This window comes from Myxine glutinosa, chromosome 8 (genome assembly GCF_964187855.1).
Source record: "Myxine glutinosa chromosome 8, kmMyxGlut1.1, whole genome shotgun sequence".
Taxonomy (NCBI): Eukaryota; Metazoa; Chordata; class Myxini; order Myxiniformes; family Myxinidae; genus Myxine; species Myxine glutinosa.
In genome coordinates, this window is record NC_136268.1 from 37,511,991 (window position 1) to 37,532,338 (window position 20,348).

The following is a 20,348-nucleotide window of genomic DNA, read 5'->3' on the forward strand; positions in this document are numbered from 1 at the left end:
TACCACCTTTGAAACCTTTAAATATCAACAATAACACTGCGTGTAGTAAATGTGTGAACTTATTTGTGGACAATAGTGTCCTCACTGTCAGACAAAACGGTCATGGATGGTCACTTGAACCTTCAATGGTCACTTCATAGCACAGCTGTTGAACAGCCGTTTTGACTGTCAGTGATTAGCCAAGGGGTATGGGATGATTTTAATGAGCTGCACGTGATGTCTTGATATTGGCTTTAAAAAGGCCAGTGCAAAATGGTCATTTTGACCGAAAAATTTGACCATTTTGACCAACTTCAAAAATACCGAAAACGCAAAAGAAACTTACCACCTTTGAAACCTTTAAATATCAACAATAACACTGCGTGTAGTAAATGTGTGAACTTATTTGTGGACAATAGTGTCCTCACTGTCAGACAAAACGGTCACGGATGGTCACTTGAACCTTCAATGGTCACTTCATAGCACAGCTGTTGAACAGCCGTTTTGACTGTCAGTGATTAGCCAAGGGGTACGTGATGATTTTAATGAGCTGCACGTGATGTCTTGATATTGGCTTTAAAAAGGCCAGTGCAAAATGGGCATTTCAATCAACATGCCACGATTGTCAAGGGATCAACGGCAGCGTGCCCTGGGCATGCTGCAAGGCAGACTGAGCTACCGTGAGGTGGCACGTCGCCTTGGCTGTTCACACCAGACAATATCGGCCCTGGTGGACAGAGACACCCTCCACAACTCTGCAGATGACAGACCTCGATCAGGGAGGCCAAGAGTCACCACTGCAAGGCAGGACAGGCAGATGGTCCGAAGTCACCTGCGGGATCGATTCCGTCGAGCATCCCGCACTGCGGCAGAAACTCCGGAGCGTGCAAACCCACGGATCTCCAATGATACTGCACGAAGACGACTGCATGACTATGGTCTGACTGCCAGAAGACCATACAGAGGCCCCGTGATGACGGCTGCCCATCGCCGCAACCGACAGAGATGGTGCCAGCAGCATCAGCGGTGGATCTTGGCACAGTGGAACGAGGTCGTTTTCAGCGATGAGTCAAGGTTCTGTGTGGACAGTCCTGATGGGCGTGAGCGTGTCTGGAGAAGAACTGGCAAGCGATATGCCGATTGGTGCGTGCGTCAAGCCAACAGGTGGGGTGGCCCAAGTGTGATGGTGTGGGCCGCCATATCAGGCCGGTACAGGACACCACTGGTGGTTGTGGATGGGAATCGTAATGCCCAGCGGTATGTGGATAACATCCTGCGACCTCATCTGCTGCCATTCCTGCTAGACCACCCAGAACTGAGAACCTTTCAGCATGACAACGCTCGTCCCCATGCTGCTCGCTTTACCACTGCATTTCTCCAAGGCGAGAACATCAACACCATGCAGTGGCCTGCACTCTCCCCTGACCTGAATCCCATAGAGCACCTGTGGGATGAGCTTGGGAGACGCGTAGTTGGCAGGGCCAGGACACGGGCAGAGCTGCTTCAGACATTGAGGACTGAGTGGGACAGAATCCAGCAGCAATCCATCCAAAGACTGGTAGGCAGTATATGCCGACGATGCACTGCCTGTATCCAAAACAATGGTGGCCACACACGCTATTGAAAGGGGACTGACATTGCACCCTGTGCTGTTCTGTACTGTAGAACAAACTGATGAGATGGTGTATCTTGGTCAAAAACTTGACATGTCATCAATAAAATGCCAATGTTTCAATTAGCAATTGTTGGTTTGTTTTGTTTTGAACTGTTACAATTTTATTACATTTCAAACAAGTGGTAAGTTTCTTTTGCGTTTTCGGTCTTTTTGGAGTTGGTCAAAATGGCAAAAATGGTCAAATTTTTCGGTCAAAATGCCCATTTTGCACTGGCCTTTTTAAAGCCAATATCAAGACATCACGTGCAGCTCATTAAAATCATCCCGTACCCCTTGGCTAATCACTGACAGTCAAAACGGCTGTTCAACAGCTGTGCTATGAAGTGACCATTGAAGGTTCAAGTGACCATCCGTGACCGTTTTGTCTGACAGTGAGGACACTATTGTCCACAAATAAGTTCACACATTTACTACACGCAGTGTTATTGTTGATATTTAAAGGTTTCAAAGGTGGTAAGTTTCTTTTGCGTTTCAGTATATATACATATCTACTAGCAAAAGTACTAGTCCGTGGGCTGAGTAGGGTTTACATGCACCCCCCACAACTTAACTTCCCGGGTATGTCCATGTACCCCCCACCCAAGGGGTTAGGAAAAACCATGTTAACAGAAAAAAAACTCATTCCCTCATAGTTTGACCTCTGGTGACCTCATTAGTGATCTCATTTGCATATAACACATATCATTGTAAAGAGTGTCCCAGGACAAACATTTTGAGGGGTCATATGCAACCATAGGATGACTAGGTAAAAAGTTATGGCCATTTGAATTTCGCCTACCCCTAATTTTCGGAAATCACTGACACAGGGGGGGTAACATCAAAATATGCGTGCGACGTACCTTGGGAATGAGTTTTTTTTCTGTTAACATGGTTTTTCCTAACCCCTAGGGTGGGGGGTACATGGACATACCCGGGAAGTTAAGTTGTGGGGGGGAGGTGCATGTAAACCCTACTCAGCCCACGGACTATACCCGCTGTTGCCGGGTAACAATGAGTCGCTTCCTGATGGGAATATGAAGAGAGGGGGGAGGAGGGGAGAGAGGGAGAAGGGGGGGAGGAGAGGATGGAGGGGGAGGAGAAGGGAAGGGGAGGAGAAGGGAAAGAGGGAAAGAGAGAAGGGAGAGGGAGGGGCAGGATGGAAGGGAGAGGCAGGGAGGGGAGGGTTAGTATATCGCACAAAAATGTTAGTCAATAAAAAAATGGTACGTAAAAACAAAAAGGGATCTCTTTCTACTGTAACGCCATGGCTTGAAAAAGCAGCCTGAATAAAAACAAAAAGGGAGCTCTGTCTACTGTAATGCCATGGCTTGCAAAAGCAGCCTGAATATTTTCTACTGTAACACCATGGCTTGCAAAAGGAGCCTGCATAGCGTTCACCAAGTGGTGGTTAATCATTTTCAAAAAGGGTGTTACAATTACAACACACCCAAACTTTCCCGGCCTTGTGACCAATTAATTAAGATCCCTCGTGAAGTGGCTTAAGCACTCCAGCAAGCACTCCAACAAAATGGGTGATAAGGAACGGCTGGCTTGGCAAGCAATAGCAAGCTGATTGCTTCTGGTTGAAATGGCCGAGGAATTTTAAAAACACATCGCAGGTACAGTGGAGTGACACCCTATCCCATGGAAGTATGAATTAAGTTAAAAATTATTGTTGTTAAATAAAAAAAGCACTAACCCCAGAATGAGAATGACAGCCTCGCTTAAAGAAATTTATATATATATATATATATATGTGGCGGACACGAAAGCCCACTGGCGTGGTGACATCATTCCGCGCACCGAGTGGGCGGCGGCCACGCCCAAGAGAGAGGCGTGGCCTCAAGATATACACGGGGCGCGCAGCCCGGAGCAGCTCAGTGCTGCAGTTTGAGTACTTTCAATAAAGACTCTTTTATGAACCGCGTTGTCCGCTTGCTCCTTGCGTAAGCATTAGCGCGCGCAGCATCGCGCTTCATATGGTGACCCCGACGTGATATGGTCCCTTCATATGGTCCCGATATGGACCATATGCTGTCACTGTTGGGCGCCGAAGCCCCCGGTTCTCTATTCCGGGCGCTTTTCCGTCGCCAACTTCAAGCACAGGTTCGCCTCGCGTTGGCCGGGACCGTGCTAACGGAACCCCGAGCATTGGCAGCCGAGGCGGACAGGTACTTCGCGGCTTCGGATACACGGGCGAGAGTCGGTGCGGCCGTCACGGACCTCGAGGCTGATGCTGCTGATGATGCTGATCCACAGCATCAGCTTACACAGCATACGCAGCATGCTGATACGCACCTCGTGACCGCCGCCACGCCCCGCCCACCGCCGCGGCGAAAACCGCCACCGCGGGGAAAACCGCCAACTCCACCGGCCTGGCGGAGCCAGCCGCACTCCTCCAGCTCCACCACCTGGTGCTGGTTCCATGCCAAGTTCGGCCACGAGGCTCGGCAGTGTCATCCGCCATGCTCCTTAAACAGGTCGGGAAACGCCCGGGCCGGCGCTCAATAGTGGCGATGAGCGCCGGCCGTTCGAGCAGCCTGCTGTTCATAACGGACACCTTATCCGGGCGCCGTTACCTGTGCGACATGGGAGCGCAGGTGAGTGTCGTTCCCGCCGGTACGTCAGACAAGCACGCCACGGGCGGGGGCCCCGCGCTGCTTGCCGCGAACGGGACGCCCATCCGTACGTACGGAAAACGCTGCCTCTCTCTGCGGTTCAGAGGGCAGGTTTTCCGATGGACGTTCGTCACCGCCGACGTGCCCATGTCACTGCTTGGCGCGGACTTCCTGTGCGCTAATGGGCTCCTGGTCGACGTAAAGCGCAGACGTCTTGTCCAGGCCGAGACGTTCAGCTCGCTCGCTTGTGCGCTGCCCAGCTCGTCGAGCAGCTCAACGAGCGGCTCGCCGAGCGGCTTGCCGAACGGTTCGGTTCCGGCCACGTTGATCTGTACGCTTCCGGCAGCGGACGAATTCACCCGCCTCCTCGCCGGCTTCCCGGCCCTCACGCAGCCCACCTTCTCGGCGGGGGCCGTCAAGCACGGGGTGGCCCATCACATCCCCACCGTCGGGCCACCGGTCTACGCCCGGGCACGCCGCCTCGAGCCGACGAAGCTGGCGGTGGCAAAAGCGGGGTTCGCTACCCTGGAGCGACTCGGCATCGTTCGGCGCTCGGAGAGTGCTTGGGCATAGCCGCTGCACATCGTGCCGAAGCCCGGCGGGGGATGGCGACCGTGCGGGGACTATCGCCGTCTCAATGACGCCACCACTCCCGACCGCTACCCCGTCCCCCACATTCAGGACTTTTCCGCCCGTTTGGCGGGCATGTCCTTCTTCTCGAAGGTGGACCTCATACGCGGCTACCATCAGGTCCCCGTCAGGCCGGAGGACGTCCCGAAGACGGCGGTCATCACGCCATTCGGACTCTTCGAGTTCCTGCGGATGCCCTTCGGTCTGAAGAATGCGGCTCAGGCGTTCCAGCGACTGATGGACAGCGTCCTGCGCGACTTGGATTTTGTCTACGTCTACCTGGACGATATCCTCGTCGCCAGCGCGTCCTGCGAAGAGCACCTACGCCACCTCCGCACGCTCTTCGAACGCCTGGGCCAGCATGGCATGATTGTGAACCCCGCAAAGTGCCGGTTCGGCATCGCCGTAATCAATTTTCTGGGGCACCGTGTCACCAGGCCCTGGTGTCGTCCCCCTGCCGGCCAAGGTGGAGGCGGTGAAGGGGTTTTCGCGCCCCCGCACGATCAGAGGGCTGCAGGAGTTCCTGGGCATGGTGAACTTTTACCATCGGTCCTGCCCCGTATCGCCCAGCTCCTGCGCCCCCTGCACGAAGCTCTCCGAGGTAAGCCGGGCAAAGGCGACGTTACCTGGACCGAGCAGATGGACACGGCGTTCACAGGCGCGAAGCTCACCTTGGCTAATGCCACCATGCTCGCGCACCCGGCGCCCGATGCACCGATCGCCCTCACCACAGACGCCTCGGACTACGCGGTGGGCGCGGTGCACGAGCAATGGGTGCGTGGAGCTTGGCAACCGCTGGCGTTCTTTAGCCGGCAGCTTCGCCCGCCCGAACGCCGTTACAGTACCTTCGACCGCGAGTTGCTCGGGCTTCACTTGGCGGTCAGGCACTTTCGCCATCTGCTCGAGGGCCGTGCGTTCACGGCCTTCGTCGACCACGAGCCGCTGATCTTCGCGATGGGCAAGGTCACCGAGCCGTGGTCGGCCCGGCAGCAGCGTCACCTCTCGGCCGTGTCTGAGTACACGACGGACATCCGGCACGTCGCGGGGAAGGACAACCCGGTGGTGGATTGCCTTTCCCGGGCCGTCGCCCACGCAGTCCACCTCGGCATCGACTATGCCCGGATGGCAGCGGACCAGGCCGCTGACCCCGACGTCCAGGCCTTGCGGACCGCCGTCACGGGCCTCCGCGTCACCGAGGTGCCGTTCGACGGCGCGGGCGCGGTCCTATTGTGCGACGTCTCCCTCGGGCGGCCTCGCCCCATCGTGCCCGCGGGCTGGCAGCGCCAGGTGTTTGACGCCATCCACGGCCTGTCCCACCCGGGCGCAAGGGCCTCCCAAAGGTTGATCGCCGACAAGTTCGTCTGGCATGGCCTCCGGAAGGCCGTCCGCGGCTGGGCCAGGACGTGCCTCGCGTGCCAGCGCGCCAAGGTGCACCGGCACACCCAGGCCCCGTTGGCCCCGTTCACGGTGCCGGAACGCCGGTTTGACCACGTCCACGTGGACCTGGTGGGACCTCTGCCTCCCTCGTGGGGTTTCACCCACGTCCTCACCATGGTGGACCGCACCACCCGGTGGCCGGAGGCCATGCCCTTGGCGTCGACGACGGCAGCGGACGTCGCGCAGGCTTTCATCGCCACCTGGGTCGCCCGGTTCGGCGCCCCCTCAGACATCTCGTCCGACCGCGGCCCCCAGTTCACCTCGGAGCTCTGGGGTGCGGTCGCGCAGGGGCTCGGGGTCCGGCTGCACCGAACCACGGCCTACCACCCCCAGGCTAACGGCCTGTGTGAGCGATTTCACCGCTCATTGAAGGCCGCGCTCCGGGCCACCCTCCGCGACGGCAGCTGGGTCGACAGGCTCCCCTGGGTCCTGCTGGGCCTCCGGACGGCGCCCAAGGAGGACCTGCGCGCATCCGCGGCGGAGTTGGTCTTCGGGCAACCGCTGCGGGTGCCGGGCGAGTTCCTCCCAGACTCCACGGCACCATGGTCCGCGGCACAGCAGCGCTCCGCTCTGCAAGAGACCGCCCAGAGGTTCGCCCCGGTGCCAACGGCATGCCACGGGCACCCACCGACGCACGTCGCCCCGGAGCTTCGCACGGCGGAGTACGTCTTCGTCCGCCACGATGCCCACCGGACACCACTGCGGCCCCCGTATGACGGGCCTTTCCGCGTGCTGGAGACCGGGGCGAAGCACTTCACCCTGGACATCGGCGGTACTCCTGACCGCGTTTCTGTAGACCGCCTCAAGCCGGCCCACCTCGACGTGGACCATCCACCGCCAGTGGCCCGACCCCCGCGTCGGGGCCGCCCCCCTGCGGGCGGACCCCCGGCACCGCCCAGCCCCGCCGCCACGCCGCCCCCGGGCCTGCACCCATCCCAGGGGCAGCCAGAGGCATCCCACCTGGCATCCCTGCACCCCGGACGCCGCCGATCGCCAGGGGGCGCTTCGGCCGGGTCATCCGTTTGCCCCGCAAACTGGCCCTCCAGGTGCGCGGGAATTCTGGGGGGGCGCGTGTGGCGGACACGAAAGCCCACTTGCGTGGTGACATCATTCCGCGCACCGAGTGGGCGGCGGCCACGCCCAAGAGAGAGGCGTGGCCTCAAGATATACACGGGGCGCGCAGCCCGGAGCAGCTCAGTGCTGCAGTTTGAGTACTTTCAATAAAGACTCTTTTATGAACCGCGTTGTCCGCTTGCTCCTTGCGTAAGCATTAGCGCGCGCAGCATCGCGCTTCATATATATATATATATATATAAATCGCTAAAAATGGTACATTTTGTCAGATTGCACTCCAAATTTGGACATTTATTTAGTCTACAGCATCCAATCCTCATATCTGAATCCAGATTCTGATGATATGCTTCAATTATGTAATGATTATTATTAAATTAAATAAAAAAAACTAACCCCAGAATGAGAATGACAGCCTCGCTCAAAGAAATTTTATATATATATATATATATATATATATATATATATATATATATATATATATATATATATATATATATATATATATATATATACATATAAAAAATCGCTAAAATGGTACATTTTGTCAGATTGCACTCCAAATTTGGACATTTATTTAGTCTACAGCATCCAATCCTCATATCTGAATCCAGATTTTGATGATATGCTTCTGTAATGATTATTATTAAGTTAAATTAAAAAAACTAACCCCAGAATGAGAATCACAGCCTCGCTTAAATAAATACATATATACAGTTATATAATCGCCAGATATGGTAAATTTTGTCAGATTTCACTCCACATTTAGACATTTATTTAGTCTACAGCATCCAATCCTCATATCCGAATCCAGATTTTGATGATATGCTTCAATTATGTAATGATTATTATTAAGTTGAAAAAAAAAAAAAAATAACCCCAGAATGAGAATCACAGCCTCGCTAAAATAAATACATATATACAGTTATACAATCGCCAGATATGGTAAATTTTGACAAATTCCACTCCACATTTGGACATTTATTTAGTCTACAGCATCCAATCCTCATATCCAAATCCAGATTTTGATGATGTGCTTCAATTAAGTAATGATAATAATTAATCGATCATGTTTCCAAGGCAAGGCGTGTTTGAGAAGGCCGGAACAAATTGGTGGCTTAAGAACCCAGCAAGGTGCTGACCAAAGTGCGCTGACCAAAATGGTGGGCCGCAATATTGGTAAGCCACCACATCGGTTTTTTTTTTCTTATGCGCACCTTGTTAATCATCCTCAAAAAGGGTGTTATAACACAGCCACACCCAGTTTTCATCCTTGCAATCTGTTGGAGGTCCAGGTGTATGCATGCAAAGTTTTGGACTGCTAGGTTTCATGGTTTTGAGTTATGGAGGAGACAGACAGATGGACGGACACAGCCTTTTATTATATATATATATATATATATATATATTATAGCATGATATCTCAAAAAGTTGTGGATGAAGTACGATAAAACTCAGTGGATGAATTTGGTTAGGCGACAAGAACAAGCCAATTCGATTTTGGTTCACGTCCAAATCCAGATCCGACCTATGAGTGGGTTACGAAACATAAACTGTTCAGCCTGGTGGAGGTATGCACTCTTCCAAGCACTGTTCTAGTTAAGTTCTGTGGACCCTTCTCCCCATTATCAGGAAAGTGATGGGGACATATCAGCAGACCTCAGGAATAATCTTTTCTTTAACTTTGTAATATTTGATCATCAGCTCATTTTCCATCCTGGGGAGTCTCGCAACATCATGTTATTTATTTTCACCCAACAATGGACGGAAGCACTAAATCTCAAACGAGAGATCAGGGCCCTTTTTCTGGGCATCTGTCAAGCTTTTGATACTGTCTCACAATCAGTCTTACTTACTTACTGAACTCCATTCAATATACAATGTGCGCTGAGTGGGTTCATCAAAATGTAGTGGTCTGAGAGGGTCATTAACCAGTGCGGCAGCTACATTCAAATGTAAGGTGTGCGCAGAGGGAGCTGCAGATGGAGGAAATGTTGAGTTGGATCTTGGAGACGGCGTGAAGCTGGAGGGTGTGAAAACATTTTGTTACCTAGGAGACATGCTGAATGGAGAAGGTGGATCAGACTCGGCAACGGTTGCTCGAGTGAGATGTGCATGGAAGAAGTTTCGGGAACTGAGTGGCGTGCTGATGAGGAGGGGAGTGTCGTTGAAGCTGAAGGGAAAGGTGTATGCTGCATGTGTGAGAAGTGTTATGATTTATGGGAGCGAGACATGGGTAATGAACGTAGAGCAGCAACGAAGGCTGGTAAGGGTGGAAATGCGAATGGTTCGATGGATGTGCGGAGTATCGTTGAGAGAGAGGAAGACAAATGATGAATTGCGAAAAATGATGGGAATAGAGCCTGTGATTGATGCTGTGAAGAGGAACAGGTTGAGATGGTTTGGTCATGTGTTGAGGAAGGATGAAAGTGACTGGTTGAGAAGAGTGATGGAAATGAATGTAGAAGGAAGTAGAGGACGGGGAACACCGAGAAAGACTAGGCTAAAGATGGTGGAAGAAGAAATGCTGGCAAGGAGGTTAACAAGGAGAGATGCAGAAAATAGGGCAAAATGGAGAAGATTGTCATGGGGACCGCAAGGCTAACCCCCGCTCTAGCAGGGAAAATGGCCTTAAAATGCCTGTTGTTTTTGTTGGCACAATCAGTCTTACTTACCAAGCTGTCTGCTAATAGTAGGTCAAGGGCCTTCCTTGAAAGGTTATGCAATTTTTCTTACCAAGTGGAAGCTCGTCAGTCAATTTCGATGGCATGATGTCATGTGATCTTTGTTACGAGACTGGTTTTCCCACAAGGCGGCATTATAGGGCTGAAGGTATCCATGTTGGACTGAAACGACCTCTCCCATTCCCTGAAACATCCTATGGCCCATTTGCTGATGGTGCCATTTGCTATACATTCTCTGTCTGGGGAACTGACTCCCTGTTGTTGTATGCTCCTCCCTCCAGGCTTTCAAGCGTGCTGCCAATCACCAACTCACGCTCTCTACCATTTTCACCCCTGCACTTTATTTTGTCTTCCTGTGCCTCTTTGATCCTCGTTCCGTCTGTGAACCTACTGCCCTCTGTCGTTTACCTACTCGATGAGCCTCGATTTCTGCATACACAAAAGAACAACGTAGTGCTGGGTATTTGAGATAGACCTTCAAATAAAACGACTGGAATGCTCATATGAAGTAACTCAAATGGACTTGAATTCTTCTCATTCTTGTTTTTGATCCTCCTCCCCAGGCTGAGATAACCTTCAAATGAACCGAAGCCAAATTGGATTAAGTTATAACTCTAGTACCACCAATTGTATTAATTATTGGGAAATTTAATCAGTATGTCACTCTTAATATACATCACCATGCCCTGAAAGATGGATCTGCAGTAACTGATAAAAGTAAAAATTCATCACATTTTACCTATTTTGACCACATTTGACCTTCTTTGTGAGCCCCCAAAGCCCTTTGTCAAGATTACCACCAAATTGGTCTTGAAGAGTGACTGAAGGTATCAAATAGAAATAGTTGTCTGCGTTTAACCAATAAGTTTATCAGATCTGAGTCAATCGGTCTCTTTCAAAATCTGGCATCTTGATGAAACTGGAAAGTTTTAATTTCATTATTTTTGTGATTTCATTTGTTTTCGTTTTTTTCACATCCACCACTGAAGGTTGAAGGAGGTTATGTATTCATTCACCCCTGTTTGTTTGTTTGTCTGTGAAAAGGATATCTCAAAATGTTGTGGACGGATTAGGACAAAATTTGGTGGAGAGGTTGGGTGATTGACAAGGATAAAATGATGAGATCTTTGTTGAAGATCTGGATCCGGATACTATAATGTTTTAAGTGATTCTTCACCATTGAGAGATGGGGCCAAAAATGATATATAGCATGATATCTCAAAAAGTTGTGGACGGATTTGGACAAAACTTGGAGCATGAGATGGGTAGGTGACAAGAACAAGCTGACTCGATTTTGGTTCAGGCTCAGATGCATATCCGGCCTATCAATGGGATACAAAACATAAACTGTTCAGCCTGGTGGAGGTATGCGCTCTACCGAGTGTCCTTCTAGATTTAGAGGTAATTTATTATATTTGCATGAAATCGGACTTTTCATTGACCAAACATTTGTTGCCCTCACCTTTGCTTCCATCTCTATCTACAAGTGGAATTTTTTTGACGTTTACGATCTATGAGCTTTTTTAATTTTAATAAGATCTTAGGCTCGTAGTGGAGATGAGACACACACACACACACACACACACACACACACACACACACACACACACACACACACACACACACAAACACACACACACACACACTACATATCTTAGACGAGACAACCAACCATTACGCTTGTGGAGAGTGTCGTCACATCCTGGGGCACTCTGGGTACCAGCGATGCCAAAACAAATGGTTCCACCTTTCTTACCACATTCTTAAATCACAATGCCATATAAATGCTTATTCAAAGGTGAAGACATCATAAGCTATACAAGAAATGCTCGCAAATATATATATATATATATATATATATATATAAATATATATATATATACTGAAGATCAAGAAATGCTCGCAAATATATATATATATATATATATATATATATACGTATATATATATATATATATATATATATATATATATATATATATATATATATATATATATACTGTATATATATATATATATATATATATATATATATATATATATATATATATATATATATATATATATATATATATATATACGTATATATACAGACTTGGCATTTAATATGCAATATTTTTTTTGTGGGGGTGAACTTACTTTTCAAGATGTCTTGGAACCAAAAGTTCATTGGAATTATGTTGAAATTATTCTAGATTTTGTTAATGTGACCTTTAAAAGAAACAAAATCCACATTTGACATTTCGAAACAAATAAATTGATCCTTGAAAGTGATGTAAACTGATATCGAACTCAATTCATGGACAGTACTGTGTTAAACTTCTGTACGTTTTCAAAAAGTATCTCATTATTTTGCACATTAGCCAAATATTTTTTTATCAAAAACAAAAGTTAAATTACGACTGGGATTACGGACAGTAAAATTACAGTTCAGTACTTCGTGTAACCCCCACGAGCATTCAGGAGAGCACGTACACATTGAGGCATGCTGTTCACGAGATTTGCCAAGGTTTGGACAGGAATCGCTTGCCATGCAGTGACAATAGCCTGCTACAATTCACGCACAGAGGTCGGCTGCTGGTCCAAGTGGTCGATTTGACGCGTTAATTCTGCCCACAAGTTCTCTATCGGATTCATATCCGGGGACATGGCAGGCCACTCCATATGCTCTACACCACGGTCAGCAAGAAAATGTTGGATCATGCGAGCACGATGAGGCCGTGCATTGTCATCTTGGAAGACAAAGTTTCCTTGAAAGGCTGCACGAGCAAATGGAAGCAATGTTTCTTCCAGAATGGCCCTGAACTTGAACTGGTTCAGGTTTCCATTCAGAACAACCAGGTCAGTTTTTCCCCCTGCATGACAAGCAGCCCAAACGGTCACCCCACCACCTCCCGCTTGGACTCTTGGCACTATACAATCTTTGTTGTAGGCTTCATGCACTTGTCTGCACACTCGGACATGGCCATCTTGACGATAGACCAGAAATCTAGACTCGTCACTGAAGATCACGTGATTCCAGTGTCCTGGCTGCCATTGACGGTGCTCTCTGGCCCACTGCAATCGGCGCTGGCGGTTTTGTCTGGTCAGGCGTGGCTTTCTCAGGGGACGCCTGGCACGATAGCCTGCTTGAACCAGTCGTTGGTTGACTAGCCTTCTGGATACAGGCACATTTGTCAGTTGCTGCCACTCAGCCCAAAGCCGATTAGCTGACTTGGTACGGCCATTGCGGACTAACCGGTGCAGCTGGCGATCATCCCTCCTTGTGGTTCTGCGGGGACGTCCTGGCCTCGGTATTGGAGTAGGGACACCCCTCTGAGCATTTCGTTTCAGGATCTTTGACACCTGACCTTGAGTGATGCCATACTGCCGAGCAATAGCACGCTGTTTCATGCCGTAATTTCGTAAAGCCACCACTCCATGACAAACAGCATTGTCGAGTTGACGGACCATCTCCAGAGGAAGCGGCAATAACTTTTGGAGACGTGCAGCATTTGTTTTCCGCTAATACAGAACACAACAACCCTTGTATACCCGACTGTGAAGCCAATCATCAAATGCACCTGTCCGTACATTTTGCCACGCCACCTGTGATATAATCCTGTTGTTGACTTCTTGCTGCGACAGACAATCAGTGACATGGTTCTTTTAACAAACAAATCACCAAAGTGTAAAAGAAACTCACCAGATTGATATACTGAGTTAAGAAAGTAAACCCAAGTCAAGAAAAAAAAAAAAATTCCATTTTAAATGCCAAGTCTGTATATGTATGTATGTATGTATGTATGTATATATATATATATATATAATATATATAATATATATATATATATATATATATATATATATATATATATATATATATATATATATATATATATATATATATAGTCACCTTCGTGCCATTCTTGCTCAAGTCGAAAAAAGCGTTTACGACATAATCACAAAAAACGTTTTTTTTTCGAGCCATCTGATTCAGTACTGAATTTAAATTCTGTTAAGTGAAGAAAACCTAGATTATCATTGCATGCAATTGTAGAGAAACATGTACCTAAGCTAAATTTATAAATAACAGAGATTATAAATCACCGTGAGCAATTTTGGCTTGGGCAAATCACCGTGAGCAATTTTGGCTTAGGCAATTATGGCACGGAGAAGTGCTAGAGACAATATTGCTCACGGTTCTACCTAAATGCTGACGACCCTTTGGAACGAATAATCAAGAAATGAATTGTTATGATACATTGAATTTGTTTTCATTTATACACGAGTTTTTTTATGTCATCTCTAACTTGCGTTATAGAGATGGGTTAGGATTCGTTGAATTTAATGGGAGGAGTCATTATTTCGGTGATATACGATGAGCGGAAATGGCACGAACACTCGATAAGCAGAAATGGCACGGAGTTGAACAAACACATTTTTTTCGGCGAAAAAAACGTGTATAGACATTCTATTATGAATTGACAGTAACTAGACACAATAACCAATTACCGGATAACAAAATGTCATTTTCGATAAAATTTGACTTGAGCAAGAATGGCACGAAGGTGACAATATATATATATGAGTTAACTGTTTATGCTTTATTTTTAAAAAGTAAATCAACTTAAACTTGCAATCACCTTCAATTGTAAAGGCCCTTATTTGATGGGTGGAGCAGACGGGGCACCAGAACGGTGGAAGTGGACATTGCGCCAGCGGCCATCACGGCGCTGCCACACACGCGTCTCCTCTGACTGCTGGGTGCGTGGAATGCCGCTGCCATCCAGGAACTGTGTGAGTCGAACATAGGCCACACATGCCGCTTCTTCGCCAATAAGGTGCACGTGTGGATTAAGAATTGTCGTGTGGATTGGGCGCGTATTCTTGGACAGCACTACAATGAAGGTGGTATGATAGGGAAGACAAGAAGGGTTGGTTTCACAAAGGTCAAACAAACAAATGAATTCATGTTCAAACTAAACCAATAAATTATCATCATAAATATGAACACAAAGTTAATGTGGACAAGAGGACGTAAGAGCTATTATATAATTAGATGAGATATGATTGATATGACTTGATGATTCAAAATTATTCAAACTGTGAAGAGAAACAGGTAGAGATGGTTTGGTCATGTGTTGAGGAAGGATGAAAGTGACTGGTTGAGAAGAGTGATGGGAATGAATGTAGAAGGAAGTAGAGAACGGGGAAGACCGAGAAAGACTTGGCTAAAGATGGTGGAAGAAGAAATGCGGGCAAGGGGGTTAACAAGGGGAGATGTAGAAAATAGGGCAAGATGGAGAAGATTGTCATGGGGACCGCAAGGCTAACCCCCACTCTTGCAGGGAAAATGGCCTTAAAATGCATGTTGTTGTTGTTGTATTCAAATTGGACCATCCCAGTTGAACTGATCTCTTCTTTTCCATTCCAGTGTGTGTGATGTGTGTGTGTGTGTGTGTGTGTGTGTGTGTGTGTGTGTGTGTGTGTGTGTGTGTGTGTGCGTGTGTTTTAGAAAATGGTTAATCAATGCCGACGAGTATGGCAGTTCACTCAGGCAGATTGACAGGGACTGTACGCAGCCAACTCACTTCAGGGCGGGTCTCCCATGTCTACTGCCCTTGATGTTAACTCAGCCTCGGAATTCTTTGACAGACACCTGCTCTTTCTCATGCATAGATTCATCCCATCTCCTCCTCAATTATCCTACCCTTCTTCCACCCTTGGTACATAGAGTGCTGTGATGAGGCAGTTGCTTTGAATGAAGTTGCCTTCATGTCCTAGAAGGCAAACCCGACTGATGGCAATCTCAGATCATCCCACAAAACCTGCAACAAGTGTGTCCACTCTCAGGAGAGCCAGAAAACAACATCTGCCCAACCTCAAGATTGCACTTCCATACTTGTCTCCCTCTTCTTAAACCTGATGGTGCCTTGTTAAGTCTCTTGTGTATGCTCCCCTTCCATCGCTGCCCTCTCTTAAAAATATCACCAAAGCCGTCTCTGCTCGTGAGAAGGCTGAATGCCTCAATTCTGTTTTTCCTTCAAAATCTTACACACCCTACTCAGTCACAACCAAATCTTCCTGGACACTGACTTTTACACTTCAGAAGGTGGATGGGCCGGATGATGGCATCAGCTCACGAGGCCTAAAAACCTGCTCTGCTGTTTTTGCACTTCCTCTCTCTGTCCTTTCCACCCTGTCATTTACCACAGGTCATCTTCTATCTGCTTGGAAATCAAATATCATCACAGCATTACATAAAAAGGTGCAAAAACGGATCTCCTCAACTGCAGAACTATTAGCTTACTTTAAATCATCAGCAAGGTCATGGAATCCATCATTGCATTTGACACAAAATAATCCCTTTTCTCCAACAACCTCATCTCAGATCATCAATTCAGTTTCAGACTTGGTCACTGTACCTTGGACATGCTGCTTATTCTCTCCCAACAATGTGCTGAGACCATCAATATCAGTCATAATATCAGGGCCGTCTCTCTGGGTATATCTCGAGCTTTCGATACAGTCTGGCATCCTGCCTTGTTCTCCAAACTGTCTGCCAATGGAATCTTAGGCCAACTCCACTCTTGTATTACTAACCTCCTCCACTCTCACAGCCCAATGTGTGGCTCTCAACGGAACCATTTCTTCTCCTCTATCTGTCAAGGCTGGAGTACCCCAAGGCAGTGTTCTAGACCCCATCTTATTCCTAATATTCATCAATGATCTCTCTGACTCTCTGGAAAATCCTCTTTATCTCTTTGCTGATGACTTCACTCTCTGCCGTAACATTTCCCATCCTTCTGAGAGATAGACAGCAGTCTCTTCCCTATACTCAGACCTTGTCAAAATCACAAACTGGTCAAACACTTCGAATATGTCTTAAATCCTGAGAACTCCCCCCAAACTCACTCTCTCTCTCTCTCTCTCTCTCTCCGAAAGGAGCGTTGCGCAAACTCTCCCATCTACTTTCTCAACAACAATCTCGAAGAGGTTCAGTCACTCAAACTCTTGTGTCTCACTCTCAGCCATGATATCTCTTGGGCAAGCCACATTTCAAAGTTGGCCTCCAAAGCCAGACGCCAACTGGGAATCCTCCCTCAAGCAAAGTCCTTCCTTGCCACACCTGAGCTCCAATCCTACTACAAGGCTTTCATCCACAGCTTGATGGGGTACTGCTCTCCCCTCTGGCCTGGCTCCCGCCTCACCTCCTCACATCTTGACATCGTGGAAACCAAGGCTTTCAAGATAATTGGATTCTCCCACGCTGAATCTGAGTCTATGAGCCTATCATTTCGCCACTGCTAACAGGTCGGTGGTCTCTCTGTCCTCTTCTGCCTCATTTCTGGTCTTGCACCTTCTGCCTTCTCCGTGCTCTGTCCCCTCCCCCTTAAGTATCTGCAGCTCACATGTGGTCGACTAGCAACCCCATCGTCGTGAAACTGCCTAAATCCAGAACGACTGCTCACCTCCACTCATTTATTCCTCTCTTTTACTGCCAGTGGAACCACCTTCCATACTCCCTTCAATCATATTCTTCCCTCCATGTTTTAAAGACAGCTGTTCACCACCATCATCTCACCACCCCCATCCAAAACCATGATCTCTTCTGAACTCGTTAAACCACCCCACCTCCCAAAATTTTGTTTATGTATCCATCTTGTCCAGCCTTTGTGGTTTCCCCTAACAACTCATTGTTATCCACATCCCTTGTTTGTCCGTCTCCGTCTACTTTCTCCTTACGCCCTGCTGTTGGTGTTTCCTGCTGCTGTTGTTCCCTTTTTTATGTGGTGTCCTGATCTGTTATGTGTCCAAGCTTTTTCACGAGCCTTGTCCATGTATTAAAAAAGAGGCATTCATCCACAGCTTCATGGAGCATTGCTGACCCCCACTGGCCTGGTTGGTGCCCATGCCTCACACCTTGCTCAGCTTGACACAGTGGAAACTAATTCCTTCAAGATCATTGGAATTTACAGCGAAGAAGCAGAGTCTATGGGCCTATCAATTTCACATTGCAAACAGGTTGGTGGTCTCACCGTCTTCTACCACCTCCTTTCTGGTTTTGCATCCTCCTTTCAAGACAGCTGTTCGTCACCATCTCAGATCACCCCCCCCCCCACCCCCCACCACATCAACCCCTCCCATCCAAAACCATGATCTTTTCTATATCTACGAACCTTCCCCAAGTCCACCTCTTTCCAAATTTCCAGTTGTACCCAGGGGGGGCAAACCAGTTTTTTTTCGAAAAACAGACATGGCGTGCTGTAAAAAGGTTGGCTGCCAAAAATCATATCTATATATATCTAGGAACAAAATGTATATGGACAACCTTGTCAACAATCTACTGGAAATCTGTAGGAAGCCTCTATACAACATGACACTATACGCGAATACGGCGCCTTCAGCCGCGATCAGCCATTATGGTTTATCCATGTTCCTTGAGCAACGATGAAGGAAAAACTTAATTCTAACAAACCAAATATATCATAACTAAATTGTTATTACTCCCTGAACCATTTACATCTCAATATCAAGGCAAGGTATGTAAATTACTGAGGTTTGACGAACAATGCAGTAGTTAACATAATCCCTATAACTAGTTAACATGCCCCATTCCTCATAATGGGGACGAAGATACACCTTAATCCGACATCCGGGCTAAACAAGTACTTATTACATGGTGGTTCCTAAACGACATTCGGAGCACCTACCTATACAAATCTACCTGCCTCTACATATCACTACCCCACCGCATAAGAGTATATATATATATAAATATATATTTTGAATGGTTTATTTGGCTAAGATGGAGGAATGCTCTACTTACAATCTTCATGTTCAAACAAACAATAAGGTATCAGCATATATCAGATGTGAAAACATGTGTGAAGTCAAAACAAGACTGGCAAAATGAGGGCACCCATTGTTTACGTCCAAAAATTCCAACAGCTTTGAGTATGATTCCTAAAACTCAAAAACAAGTGAACGCAGTTTGGCAAAGAGATATTTACATCACCTGCTTGATGTTTAAAAGGTAAGTTGGCTGATAGCTTTGAAAGACTAGACAATGTGAGAGCTAAACGTGGATATCATGAAAAAGCATGACCAGTTATGGAGAAAACACGAGATCATACAAAAATAACAAAAAACATTTTTCAGCAAAGACATTTGCGGAAAACAAAGCCACTCGTAAAGGGTGAATATGACGTGCAAGGAGGAAAATATTTCTGACATACGGTTTTCAAAGTAAAACTTGTGAAAGTCCATTCCTTCTACAAGGTTTCCCAGAGCCTCAGGCTCAAACGAGGTCAAGCCAGGGTCACATATTTTTCTGTGTGAAGGGGATGGGGCGGGGTGGATAGAGAGAGAGGGAGAGAGGGGTGGGGGGGGGGGGGGGTGACAGGTGGCATGGAGGCAGAAACAGAAAATATAAATTATAATAATAAAAATAAATAAAGCAGTAAGCATTCATAAACTGTTCCTTATGAAATGATGCATAATAGCCAAATGCAAAATAGTGCCGATGATGAAAGACACTTATAAACATCAACAACGACCATGCTTATAGATGTGCTCACATGCAGGGCTACGCAGCTTGCTCTCAGTGCTTCTAGGAACAGTAGGAAGCAAATCTGTTTTGTAAACCTCGTCATTGTCTCCTCCTTAACAGCTTGAAATTATACCACCGGGCTGATTCACAGAACCATTTGAAAATGCCGCATAGCAGGAAGGCCACAGCATGAGAAGTCAGTGATTGTCAATCTAGAATGTGTAGTTTGTGAGGCATGTGATCAGGGGCCTTGTACATATTACATAAGCAACAAGAGAGGCATTTAACAATGCACAGCCTCACCAGAGCATATAGATTACAGTAGATCTGAGAACCAGTACCGACTCACTCATTTCATGACTGACTCACAGCATCATTACAACGTCTTTTCCTGTTCCTTCGGAAATGTGCGTGGCTAATACGTCACCCAATAAATCGACACTTCGATATATATATATATAAATACACTAGCTTGGCTCGGCTCGCTACGCTCGCCTCACCACGTGTCGTTACTGAGGAACGGGCTTATTTTGGCTGAGGCTAATGACTGTACCTGAGTTGCTGTGTTGTCATGATTTACACCAATCATAATACAAACAATTATTTTGCACAAATGTATTTGTTGTGTTTGTGATATTACATTTTTATAAACAATTGAGGTTGAAGATTCAGGTTGAATGTTTTTTTTTCAAGAAGAACCCCTCAGAACACACATAGGGGAGGGGAAGGTGCAGACTGCA

The 20,348-nt window shown here is 47.3% G+C and overlaps 1 protein-coding gene across 19 annotated transcripts in view; it reads right to left on the reverse strand.

Moving 5' to 3' along the window:
* LOC137432425 (calcium/calmodulin-dependent protein kinase type II delta chain) overlaps nucleotides 1-20,348 on the reverse strand; it is a 268,454-nt gene that overhangs the window by 12,058 nt on the left and 236,048 nt on the right. For all 19 annotated transcript variants that reach the window (XM_068124347.2, XM_068124345.2, XM_068124341.2 and 16 more), the window contains 2 exons: nucleotides 19,295-19,389; nucleotides 14,699-14,952 (listed from right to left, as the gene is read on the reverse strand). In XM_068124347.2, coding sequence (XP_067980448.1) covers nucleotides 14,717-14,952; nucleotides 19,295-19,389 — 331 coding nt within the window. In that variant the 3' untranslated portion in view covers nucleotides 14,699-14,716. The remainder of the gene's footprint in view (nucleotides 1-14,698; nucleotides 14,953-19,294; nucleotides 19,390-20,348) is intronic.